At 40.4% G+C, this 13,690-nt stretch overlaps 1 protein-coding gene across 3 annotated transcripts in view; it reads left to right on the forward strand.

Moving 5' to 3' along the window:
* Positions 1 to 13,690, forward strand: part of LOC309699978 (carboxypeptidase O-like) — a 39,105-nt gene that overhangs the window by 18,824 nt on the left and 6,591 nt on the right. Inside the window, exons 1-7 of one of the 3 annotated variants that reach the window (XM_082523284.1) lie at positions 3,901 to 4,280; positions 5,622 to 5,661; positions 6,377 to 6,478; positions 6,559 to 6,663; positions 7,116 to 7,232; positions 7,490 to 7,583; positions 11,013 to 11,215. In XM_082523284.1, coding sequence (XP_082379410.1) covers positions 4,213 to 4,280; positions 5,622 to 5,661; positions 6,377 to 6,478; positions 6,559 to 6,663; positions 7,116 to 7,232; positions 7,490 to 7,583; positions 11,013 to 11,215 — 729 coding nt within the window. In that variant the 5' untranslated portion in view covers positions 3,901 to 4,212. Of the gene's footprint in view, positions 1 to 3,900; positions 4,281 to 5,174; positions 5,662 to 6,376; positions 6,479 to 6,558; positions 6,664 to 7,115; positions 7,233 to 7,489; positions 7,584 to 11,012; positions 11,216 to 13,690 lie in introns of those variants that run through there. The other 2 variants (XM_082523286.1, XM_082523285.1) reach the window with 2 other exon arrangements.

The following is a 13,690-nucleotide window of genomic DNA, read 5'->3' on the forward strand; positions in this document are numbered from 1 at the left end:
TGATTAATCATTTACCATTGTTGAATCAGTTGACAGAATAATCTTTGAATCACATCTATGTTACTCTGAGCAAATACTAATGCACACGGATTATCAGTACTTTAGTCAGTCTATTGTTGTTCTGTATTATTCTTTCTAGTTGCTTAGGCTGTTAACCGCTCGGACTTGTGGGTCCTGTTGGGCCCTGGGCTGTCTACATTCAGTTCTGCACGTACTCAGGCCTGTAACAACATGCACACACTTATGTAAAACACGCACGTTCACACACACACTTAGTAAGAATAGGAGGGTCGTCTGAGGACAGTTTTTCTAATAGATATACTTTCACAAAATGCACAATATAATACACACTTGTTTTTCTCTAAAAGTAGCAGTTGATGTCCATATAAGGAGAACTTTTTGAGTGTGGGGAACTGTTATCATTTCCAGTAAAGATCTAACTGTGACGTCATCATGGTAATATAAGGATGCGGGACGGTCCATTCGCGAACCAACCTCAACAAAAGCAAACAACAAAGAGCAACATAATAAAAAAAAACAGCACCATCACAATAAACTAGCTAGCAGTAGATATCAGTAGATACTAAATAATAAACGATATTGTGCAGCACGCAAGATAGACAGTGCACAATGTGCTTTGAGGCAGCAGCCAAGAAAGCTGTAGTCTGCGTCTGTGAATACCCGTGTGTACACCTGTGTGCATACCTGTGTGGATCAGCATGCTTGCATTCCAAAGGTTTCTCCATGTAACGATCCGCTAGGGAGTGTGGGGAGCCACAGCCCCGTCCTCCAGGGTATGAAGCAGGTATGGAGGAGATCAAAACTCCAGACATCCAGAGGCCCCCAGAACACAAGAGACCAAGGAAGACCCACAGAGGGGCAGCCGCGCCACTGTCCCAGTAAGAGCTGAGGAGAGTCCCAGATGAGGGCTCACTCAGCAGCCGCGGAGCAGAAGCCAGGGGGAGTTGCAGTGACGCGCCCGTGAGCTCCGCCGGCAGCCAGCTGTGCCTGAGTGACCGAGCCCCAGGCCGAGAGGCCGGGGGCACCCCACCTCCGAAGTGGCCCAAGCGAGCCCCAGGCTCCAGGCCCCGATAAGCGGCCGCCAAGGAGTGAGCCGGTGTGTACCCGGACGCCCATCCCCGGACACAAAGAACCACCAACGCACCGATACCTGAGGGAGTCCGCCACTGGCAGGGGAAGTGGTGGTGGATGGAGATAGGCCCCCAAACCTTGGAGGGCCTGAGGTGTCCCCAGAGAGGTGGCGTCTGATACCCAACCTGACATATAGACACAGACATACAGACACACAGACACAAACATCCATTCCCACCCTCATGCTCTCATATGCACTTACTCCACACTCAACCAACGTGGAGACAGACATGAAGAGACTCTGTACACACGATCACACTCCCCAAGCGTACTCTACGAACCGGCTCTAGGTACCCTTGCCCCTGGAGGGGGGAACTGCACCCAGACCCACGTGGTGTTACCCTTTTCCCTGCGGTGGGGAGAGGCAGACCGCCCGGACTCCGTAGCAGCAGGGAGGCCCCACACTACAGACCGCAGTCGAACGGCCAACTCCTCCTCCTAGACCCCCGCTCCAGCAGGCCGCAGAGAATGGGGGTGAGAGAAGACTCCAAACCTATTATTTTCTTTTCTATTTCTTTTCCATATGGGTCTGTTCAACCTTTCCAGTTTGAACCAGAGCAAACCGAGAGAGAGAATGAAAATAGTCAATCAGTACTTAGTTTAGATGAAGATGAAAACAATCCGTCACACGAGGACGCGAGAGTGAGGGAAAACTATTCAATTCAATTCAATTTTATTTATATAAATCACAACATAAGTCGCCTCAAGGCGCTTCATAGATACAGAGAAAAACCCAACAATCATATGACCCCCTATGAGCAAGCACTTTGGCAACAGTGGGAAGGAAAAACTCCCTTTTAACAGGAAGAAACCTCCGGCAGAACCAGGCTCAGGGAGGGGCGGTTGGGGTGAGAGAAGGAAGACAGGATAAAAGACATGCTGTGGAAGAGAGACAGAGGTTAATAACAGATATGATTCAATGCAGAGAGGTCTGTTAATACATAGTGAGCGAGAAAGGTGACTGGAAAGGAAAAACTCAATGCATCATGGGAATCCCCCGGCAGCCTATGTCTATTGCAGCATAACTAAGGGAGGATTCAGGGTCACCTGGTCCAGCCCTAACTATATCGTTAGCTTCATAGCATAATTGCCTAAGTCATTTGACTAAGTCAATGACTTAGGCACTTATGCTATGAAGCTAACGATATGCTTTAGCTACTGGTGTCTATGCGGCTGCTTGCCAATGGCAACGGCGACTGAGAGCGTTTGTTGTAAAGAGCTCAATTTTATGGCAGCAGCTATCCATGGTATCACATAACTGCATGATAAAAACATTACTAGAATTCTAAGTTTTATTATACAGTGAAATTACGATATCGTTATTTTTACAGATTCTCTATGCAACATAGTGCACCAAAACTTTGAAGCCGTCGTGCCAAACTAGGTATCCCCGCCAGAATTTGTTTCCCCTGCATCGGGAGCATACACTGGCCTTTCGAAATCATGGACTATCAGTATCCCACGTTCGTGATTTTTAGTTCTTAAACACTTCTTATTATGACTAACTACTCCAGAAATTTGGGAGATGTTAGCTCTTTATACAGTAAAATTACAGTGGGATACAAATAATATCAGGCTGATCATGCCACAAATTTGTTCCCCTGTTCAAAGACTTAACGCTCCTGAAATTTGGGAGGTTTTGGCTCAGTACAGTGTTGTACAGTTACAGAAAGATATAAATAATGATCAGTCAAAATGTCATTGGTTTATTTAAATAATCCCGTCCGATGTTGTGCCAAAGTCCCAACGCAGGGGCAACAAATTCTGTCGGGGATTCAAAATTTGGCACGACACCTGTCGCCATTGACAAGCAGTAGCGGCATAGACACCAGTAGTTTTCCCTCACTTTCGCGTCATCGTGTGACGGATTGTTTTCATCTTCATCTAAACTAAGTACTGATTGACTATTTTCATCCTTTTTCTCAGATTGCTCTGGTTCAAACTGGAAATGTTGAACAGAAGCCATTTCCAGTGCGCTGCTAACTGTGAACTCGATGCGGTGGATTTCCAGCTCTTTTTACAGAACCGGCTCTTTCGGCTCGGCTCACTAAAAAGAGCCGGCTCTTTCGGCTCCGAACCGGCTCTTCAGGTTGTTTTGTTGCTTAATTAATTTATTATTAACAATAATATAAAATTATGCACAAAAGGAATTACTAATGTAAAAAAAAAGTGGTTTTATTTATTTCTGAAGACCTTTGCTCTGTTTTTTTATCAGTTTGTAGCGCCATTACAGTTTCCAGATTGTTATCATCAGTATAGTAAACCTTAACTCTCAAACTTCTTGATTACACAATGACATTCAAGCAGCTCTCTGCCAGACTGACACATTATAACCTGTTCTTAAAGAGACAGACACAAGGTAAATATATAAAACACCAGATACTAGTTTTACTTGTTTTCTGAATTATAACAGACGAGACACCTGCCAGGTGTGTGTAACACTGTGATCCCACTTTATACCTGAAAGAATGCTGACCTGATTCTTCATTCGGCCTCTACAAAGGGACTCGAGGGCAATCTAGCTGATAACTCACTCTGTTTCTTTTTCTGTAGGATTAAAAAGACTCTGCAGGAAGATAAACTTTGGAAGACAGACAGTTGACATCTAGTTATATACATGTATATGTCCTAGATATTTCTTTCTACATCTCATTATTACTTCTACAGGGGGGTGAATTTCATTCAGTTCCATCGTGTTATATTTTTTCCACATAACTTCCACAAATGTGTCAGTTCTTGCAGAAAATATGCAGACAAAACATGACACTGGCCAAGATAATAAGGCTGATAGCAGCAGTCAAGAATGAAAAGTAAGAAGTTTGCATTTACAAAAGAGAGCGACTTTACATGTCAGCACAATCACCGAATTTTATGGCCATGATCATGGGCAGTTAATGATATAAATAGATGACGGATACATTACTTTCCATTGTAAAGTAATTCACTTAGTCATTTCAGATCAAATATTAACAAGTAGTAGAATGTATCTCTTTACTGGGCTTCCCTGGGATCAGTAAAGCAGACCAGTACAGACAAGGACTTTACTTTCACAAAGAGACAATGCTTGACTGTGTGGGAATGAGTTTTGTGTTGCTGCTCTCAGCAGTGGGAGCAGCAACAGTGGAGAGGTGAGTTTTGTTCATTAAATAGATCTGATCAGGGGTTGTTGTTTTTTTAAATAGATAATTACCTTCAAAATATTCTTAGCATACAAATCCTTGTGATGTTGGTATAAGTTGGACAAAGCTTTCACTTTTGTTACTTCCTTCATTTCTGCTACTCTTCACTATTTGCTGACTTTCATTGTTTAAAGTGGTACACTGAAGATTAACGGCTGGGAAGCGTTCAAGACGTTAAGATGGTGTTGAGAATTTTAAAGTATTTTTAAAGAGTAAAAATGATCTACACATCGACACATCTGCACATCATCAGCTACAACCTGTTTAACTAAAAATAGCTTAAAGACAAATAAATATTAAAACTGAGATCATTTTGTATATTTATGTGTACACAAACAAGGAAGTTGTCTTGATGTAATTTTTTTATTATTATAAATACACATATATTCTAACTATATACAAAAGGGTTTTGAATTGGGGACAGGGGTCAATATGGGCTATGGGCTGAATATGGGCTATTGTAAGACAGTTGAGCAGAGAGCAGGGCGTGGAGGGTTGTAAAGTATCCAATGGCCTAGTGAAAGAAACTTTATTGTGCTTTTAAATATATAATAATTTTTCATTTGGTGGTAGCAAGATTTTTTTTTAAGTTTAAACATGCTCATCTTCATCCTTCTTCTCTGTAATAATATGGAGGAGGCTGGCTGCTGTAGTCTATAGAGCAGGGGTCCCGGGAGCAACTTGCAGCCCACGTCACCCCTACTTGCGGCCCGTATATTGACATGAAGAAATATAATTCAGTTTGGCCCTTGAAGTTACTTTTTTTGTTAGGGAGGATTTGTTTGTTGTTGAGTGCAATGTTAAAATAAGTTTTTTCTTTTTTGTACTACTTGAACACTTAAGTCGCCCTCACATGAGACGTCAGCGCCGGCAGTGGCCCACAGCTCATTTAAGTTTGAGACCCAGGCTCTAGAGCAAAGCATTTTCCTATTATAGCACTTCAGCTGCTCAGTAGTTCATGGCACCTTTTCTCTAATTTTTTATTTCATAATGTGTCAAACATGGTTGAACAGATTCCTTTACTAAACACCTATGTTGCTGTAATTTGTGCAGAATGTGGTTTTGTGAAAAATTTGACAATGGACCCTTGTACCATCACCGATGCTGGCTTTTTAGCTTGTACTGACCAACAGCTGGATAGACTGCCTTTGAAGCAGTTAAAAATTGATTATTGCAGGCTTGTAATTTTAAAAACTATTAACTACAACCCAGATAAAAGAGCATACTATTATTGAGGTATGATTAACGTCAACTGCTTCTCAAGATTTTCGTGTATTTTTTGTGCAACAGAGCCCAGTATGACTACTATAAATACCACCCCATGTCAGAGGTGAGACACACATAACTCAGATGTCACATCTCTCTCACACACACACATTTTCTAAAATATGCTGTTTATACAGCACTGTACAAAAGTCTTGAGCTAGCCCTCATTTTGTTAATGTTTTCCAAGAAAAACAGGAAACAGATGCAATAATTTACTGGAATATGCAACATTTATGGAAATGTGATAATTTTGCACCTCGCCCCTGACTCCTCCGTACAGATTGATCCCGATTTGAACCAAATCAACCTCATCACTCCATAAGACCAATTTTGGTTCAATTCAGTTTTATTTCTATAGCACCAAATCACAACAGTTGGCCAAAGGCACTTTCTTTGCTAAGTTGTCTATTATAGCGATGCAACACCGGTTTATCCCTTTAGATATGTGACTTTTTTAACTTCATATTTCCATAAGTTCATGGTGATTTAACAGTTGTTTAATGCACACACACACAAAAAAAAACAATACTCTTCTTGAAATGGCCAGATACAAGAACTGGACTGAAAATGGGTGAAAAAGAAGCAAGTTACCGAAGAAAAACTTTGAAGGATATCCAGAAAATCTGCAGAACTATTGCTAAAGACCCTAAGTCTGGAAGCAAATTATCAAGAAATGAGGGGTTTGATACATGTTTGTGCGTGTGTGGATATTAGAGAAAGACAGCTAACCAGTCAAACGTTTGTAAGACTGCAGTATATGTTGGTACTCCATTTTACAGATCACTAGCTGGATGGAACAGATGGTAAAGGATCACCCTGATGTTGTAACCGTGGTGAAATATGGAAAGACCTATGAAAGCAGGGATATTAGCTTGCTCAAGGTAAACAAAGTTTCAGATCACAAGCTGTCATATGCCAAACGGATACTGATGCACACGGATGTTTGATATTTGTTCTCCAGATTGGCCTGAATACTGGAAAGGAAAAGAAAGCTATCTGGATGGACTGTGGAATACATGCCAGAGAATGGATCGCTCCAGCCTTCTGCCAGTACTTTGTTAGAGAGGTAAGAGAGCTGCTGTCAATATACCTCCACCAGGACTCGTGGGACCCTTCTAGGGGTAAAGTTAATGCTAGGGGATTTTGTTAGCCACATTTATTCTAGAAACAAGAACATTTCATTTTAAATAACGTATTTGGTATTGTAGTATTTCTTTTTAACTATTTTAAGTTTGAATTTTCCAGAACACGCATAAATTCTATTAAAAAGGGTGGAGATTAACCTAACCCTACCCCTAGTTTGATTGCCAGTGACCTGACCTGAGTGTGATTGATGTTAAAAGGCAATAAATATATAAATAAAATTAAGATTTACAGCAAATCTTCTAATTTGTTGTCCTGATTGTTTTCTGTTGTGAGGAGAAAACATCCTGTCTGACAAAATGAATCTAATTTAATAACTAAATGTCCTCCAGTGGGTCAGCCTGCCCCTGATGTGTGTTCGTCTGTTCCAAACAGATTCTGCAGACATACAAAACAGATGCCAAAATGGAACAGATGATGAAGAACGTGGACTTCTACGTCACTCCAGTGCTCAATATAGACGGCTACATCTACACGTGGGAAAATAAGACAGTCAGTCCTCGTATTTGATAGATATTTATCCAATTACATTTCTAGGGTTATGCACTCAGGATCTCAAACCACAGATGAACAGGATATAATAGGATGATTATTGCTCAAAAACCTTCAAGTACAAAATAATTGAATGTTTTACAGTAAGACACATGGAATAATAATGAACAGCATCAATCACAGGAAGCATTTAATATCTACAAAAATGTTGTGCTGCCATTCTATTTATGACTGACTGAACATTTTGCTCCACTCAGACTCGACTGTGGAGGAAGAACAGGTCACCAGGTCCTGAGGACTGCAGCTGCTATGGCACCGATCTCAACCGCAACTTTGATGCCAACTGGGGAAGTGAGTGATGTAGCTGTTCTTCAGTGAAAGCTGATCGTTGCAGTCTTTCCTTTTTATTTATTTTTTTATTGCTGTTTTTGAAATTATGGCCAAGCATGAAACTCTCCTCAGGTCTTTGGAGAACTTTTGGCATCTTTTACCTTATTTCTGTGACTCACTGGTTTTATTAATGAAACTCTTTTCCACCAATCTGTGCTTAAACCATATGCATCACAGTTTTATGTACAATTCTAAGATTCATCAGTGTCTTCTCAAAAGAACTGGTTCCTAGCTAAACTCAGACACTACATAAACATCAAAAATGAAAGACAGACTGCCTGAGATAACTTAAATACACATCGTAGTCTAAGGAGCTTAGAAAGAAAAGCGTCTGGACTTCTTTAAGCTGCTTGAAGACATTTCACCTCTCATCCGAGAAGCTTCTTCAGTTCTAAGAGCAACTGGTGGAGAGTCCCAGATTTAAGCCCTATGGGAGTGTCCCCAAGAGGGTCATGGACCCCCTATTGATCCTCTACCTAATCACATGAGTGAAGGTGTGAAAACGGGTGTAGGTCACAATCAGCCAAGGTTTCAGGTGTCCTATCATGTGATTTCCTGAGGTGAAAAGGCCCAGGGTGTGAGTGGGCATTAAACCATCTGGGAAGGGATCACAAATCTGGATTATAGATGGCAGACAGTTGGTGTCGTAAACCACCTCCTCTGTTCAAAGATGGTCGTTCACAGTGCATATAAATGGCTTCTTTTACTCCTCTTTCAAACCGTCTGTCTTCTCTGTCCAAAATGTGAACATCGGCTTCCTCGAAAGGTCCTCTTGTTTGAGGATGCCAATGTTAATGCCCACTCACATCCTGGGCCTTTTGACCTCAGGAATTTATGATAAGGTGGGGCTAGGTTTCACAGCGGTTCCACCCAAAACCTTGGCTGATTTTGACCTGCCTACTGGTGGTGGTCAGAGGGCCCGGTGGCGCCAGTGTCCGGCAGCCTCGCCTCTGTCAGTGCGCCCCAGGGCAGCTGTGGCTACAATGTAGCTGCCATCACCAGTGTGTGAATGGGTGGATGACTGAATGTAGTGTGAAGCGCTTTGGGGTCCTTAGGGACTAGAAAAGCGCTATACAAATGCAGACCATTTACCAAAGAAGTCCAGATGCTTTTCTTTCCAAGCTCTTTAGACTACGATGACCTGGATGACTGAGAACCTTCACAGACTTAAACACACATCTTTAAGTGTGCATTACTCTTATTCCCTATATACATGACAATGAAGTGCACACATTTCATTAATCAGACAACACTGTCACAACACAGGAGTCATGGTAAAGTTCTAAGTTATTACATGTCAGATGAACAAAGCTGACTCAGTGACTGCCAGGTTCCCAGGTCCTGTGGCTGCCAAAGAAGCCCAAATCATCACCTCCCATTTTGTAATGAATTGGCTGGGATGTCCTGGGAAGATTGGCAACGGTCTTGAATGTTTTAACTTGTGAATAATCTCTCTCAGTGTGGAATGATGAGCTTCAAACTCTCTGGAAATGCTATTATAAGCTCTCCCAAATTAATGGACAGCAACTATTACTTCTCTAAGAAGACTGCTGATGTCTTTTGTTCTTGGCATTGTGGTAACACACACCTGAGTTCTCCAAACCAGCAAACTGGCAACTTTTATAGAGGGGCTCAGACTTGCTGATGACCAATTAATGTAGTGAATCTGATTAGCAGGGCCTGGCTGCTACTTACTCTCTTAATTCTTATGTTACCAGGCAGGGTGTTCTAAAATTTTTAAAAACTCCGCATCTGCATTTTGGCTTACGTTTTATAAAATAAATAATGAAACAATGTAAAATGTCATGCATCGTTGTTCATCTAAGGGAGTATCTATCTAGTTTGAAGACCTGCTAAGTACCAGATTATATGTATTTTATTATACTTTGATATGCAAAAGTTAGAAAACCTTAAAAAAAAGACTACTTCTGTCAAGCGAGGGTGTGTCGCAGGCAGCGAGAGGACCCAAAATGTAGGACTTGGCAGTCAGGCTTAATTGAACTCAAACAGCTTTAATGCTGCAGCTCGCAAACAAAATACAAAACAACAAGACACACGACTTAAACTGACAACAGGAATGATGACATGGCAAAGATCAAAGGGAAACTGAGGACTTAAATAGACATGAGGTTTATCAGGGAAAGAGACAAAGCTGGGGAAAACAAGGCACAGGTGAACAGAATCAATTAAAGAGCAAGGGGGAACACAAAACCTGAAGGATAAGAGACTATCAAAATAAAACAGGAAACTAACACTAAGATTAAAACACAGGAATTTAGCAGGCCAAAGTAAACACGAAGACAAAACTGACTAAACACAGGCATATCAGAAACACAAGCTAGGCCTGGGGAACATAGGAGGGCTCAATACAAAATCAGAATGAAAACCTAACCAAAGGTAATATATGAACTGAACACTACAACAAAGTCAAATGGGAAAAATCAAACAGAAAACGGAGTCCCAAACAGAAAACGCTGGGTACAAAACCCAGGATCATGACAACTTCCTTTTTACAGTGACTGTATCTACATACATGCTAGTATTGAAGTTCAGTGTTGCTTAGTGGAGAAAGACATGCTAAAAGTAAAGATGAAAGCAAAGAAAACACTAAACTTTGCTTCCTCCAATTTGCCAAAATCAAGATGCTAATGCTAATGTAGCTTTAGCTTATCACGCTATACAAAAACCATTAAACCTCATCCGTGAATAGGAAACAATGTTAACAGACTCATATTTTGTTTGATGTTTGAACCAAGTAGCCAAAAAACGTTTATAAGTTATAGATATATGCTCCAAAGGTCAAAGTGTATATCATGACATCACCTAGAGACTTTGGACTCCATTTTGAAGCCTCAGCATTTGGTCACTTCTATTTTGTTTTTTTTAGAGTCACAAGTATTTGAAGATGAGGGTAGAGTGCAAAGTTATCTGCTAAAGCTATTGGCTTTGTTAGCAAGCTCCATTAAGTATAGACACACATATCTGTCAATTATTACTAAGCAACAAAACTGATAAAATACCAGAACTTTAATCACCGCTCATCCACGTACCAGGCTACATTACCTGTTAGATAATTCCATTGCAAATATCGCAACAGCAACAAACAGCAAAAACAATAGAGATATCCAGTTCAGTGACTTGAATTAGCAACGGTGAGACACTGTTTAACTACTTGTCTATAAAAAAAAACAAAAAAAACAATTAAAACAGGAGTCTATGAGGTTTGACTCACTTTGGGAAGCAGCCTCAAGAGGAACTGTAATTTGTATCCTAATTCTTCAGTCCAGGGGTTACTACTACTTCAAAAGGTAAACTTGTGTTAATAGAATGTGAAAATAATCATGTTAATATTATATGCAATTCATATATTGTCCTTCTTTGCCTGCACAGCCGTTGGGGTATCATTTGACTGTTGCTCAAACACCTACCCTGGAACCAAACCAGCATCTGAGCCTGAGGCCAAGGCTGTAACTGACTTTGTAGGAAGCCGAAAGGACATCTTCCTGTGTTTCCTCACCATCCACTCCTACGGCCAGCTGATCCTGGTTCCCTATGGACACCCCAACTACACTGCCCCCAATTATAATGAGCTGGTATTTATATCAACAAATATAGTGATGCATTTTTTTACACTTTTCTGAGACACTCTTTATAGCTTGACAATGGTTATATCTGTGTGCATTTACATTAATAAAGAGGATAGCAAGTAAGGAAATGGGTAAATGCACTAGGACATTAAATTCATCCTCATGTGCCAAGAAAGAACAGTGCAGATGAGGTATTGGGTCAAAAATCTGGAGCCAAAATACCAAACTTTGGTTGGTCATTTAGGGATTCAATTCTTCTAATCTGGTTAGGAATCCAAAACACTCAAAATAAATCACTGATAAAGACTCTCATCTTTCCCAAAGTAGTTCCCAGATTGACAACAAGATGCATGAGATCTTTTAAGTCCTGTAAGTTCCAAAGTGGGGCCTTCAAGAATTGGACTTGTTTGTCAAGCTCATCCCACAGATGCTTGATTGGATTGAGATCTTGGGAATTTGGAGGCAGAGCCCAAACCTCAAACTCATTGTTGTGTTCCTCAAGTAATTCCTGAACCAGTTTTCCATTGTTCTTCCTGAAAGAGGCCAGAGCCACCACGGAATACTGTAACCATAAAATGAAAGGGTGTACACGGCCTGCAACAATACTTAGGTAGATAGGTAGATAGTACTGTCAGTCCTTCCATCCATGTGGTAGAACCCAAGGTTTCCCAGCAGGAAATTGCATCACACTGCCTCTGTCTGCCTCTGCATCCTGGTGCAACATGACTGGTCTACAGTTATGCCGCCCCATACAAAAGAAACTGTGATGAACCGGGTATTCTGACACCTTTCTATCAGAATCAGCGTTACATTTGTCTAACAATTTGAGCTACAGTAGCTTGTCTGTGGGAGCAGACCAAGCAGGCCAGCCTGAAGCCACATGCTTCAGTGAGACTTGGCCACCGATGACCCTGTTGCTGTTTCACCAATGTTTTCTTCTTGGACAACTTTTGATAGATACTGACCACCGCAGACCAGGAACACCTCACAAGAGCTGTAGTTTTAAGATTACCCAGTTGTGTGGCCTGTTACTCAATTACTCACTTAAGCTTGCCCACTTTTCTGCTTCTAACACTTCAATTCTGAGAACAAATTGTTTACTTGATCCCTAATACATTGTACCCACAAACAGGTGCCATGATGAAGAGATAATCACTGCTATTCACTTCACCCATCAGTGAATCGCAGATATATAGAACAGCTACAAGGGTTTAAGTTTTTGCTGTTAAATAAAAGACATATATATAGCATTCTGACAAGTTTCATTTCATATCAGTCTTGTATAATGGCAGCCTAGTGGGGCAGACATTAGTGTTGTCACACTCATCCCGGTGCCTGGTGACTGGTTCCAGCTTCCTCCCACCCTCCAAAGACATGTAGGTCAAGCTGACTTTAGATATGGGTTAGATAAAGCTTTTAGCGGTCAGTAATATTGTGAATGAGCTAATATAAACACTAATCTGTTTCCAACAGTATGATGTATAATATATATTTTTTAACTGTATCAAAATAAATTAATGCATTGTCATGTAACCAATTTTCTACTTTAAAAAAAAAAAGAAAAAAGATAGAGTTCATTGTTTTACCTTTACTTTGTGGTACAAAATTGTCAACAGAGCTTTAGGAAAGATCTCTGTAAAATACAAATAAGTACAGCAGTGAAATTCTGCATTACCTCTTAAAAGGTACAAAACTTACTTTGGTTTTGGAGAGTGTATTTTCTGAGATTACATATAATTTTTAAACTCCTGATGCAGATCGTTTGTTGTGATTAAGATGAATCTAGTAGGACCATTTTGATGTGGAACATTTGCAGGTGAAAAATAATCAATCACAATATAAACCATGTGACACCATGTCCCATGCACACTTGTTATTTCAGCCATCCCATACCAGATAATGTAAAGACATTTTTATATGTCTGGCTTTGCTAGATTTTATTTAGCTAGCTGATATTAAAATTACACGACTGAGTCTTAGTTACCAAAAGAAAATATAAAGAAAAATAATGCTCTCTAACTTGCGTTGACGATTCAGTACTTTTAATTGCTTTTAACTGAGTAGAGGCTGGAAAGCAGCCATTATAGATGCATGAAAACTCAAAGTCCACAAAGAACACTAAATTTTAAGAGGAGTAACAACACAGCTGAACTGATCACAGCCTGTCCAATAAATCTACTGGAGCTTACAGTACAAATTAATTTGGAAGTTTTATTAACACTAGTCTGATTTCAGTATATCTATACTTGGGTATCTTCACTTTCCAAACCCAGCATTAACTTCTGTACAAAAAGGATTAAGATGAACCATAAATCATGCAAAGCTACTCCAGCAGAATCAAAGGATAAACATATAGAATAGGATAAGGGAACAGTAGGTCACAAATACTCATGGAGCACCATAACTTTTAAAACAGTATTGATTGCCTTATACAGTTAGTGGCATCTCATATCTTTCCTCTGAACTTTTATTAATGAAAAC

Source organism: Aulonocara stuartgranti (assembly GCF_965226115.1).
Source record: "Aulonocara stuartgranti genome assembly, chromosome: 23".
NCBI classification, from domain to species: domain Eukaryota; kingdom Metazoa; phylum Chordata; class Actinopteri; order Cichliformes; family Cichlidae; genus Aulonocara; species Aulonocara stuartgranti.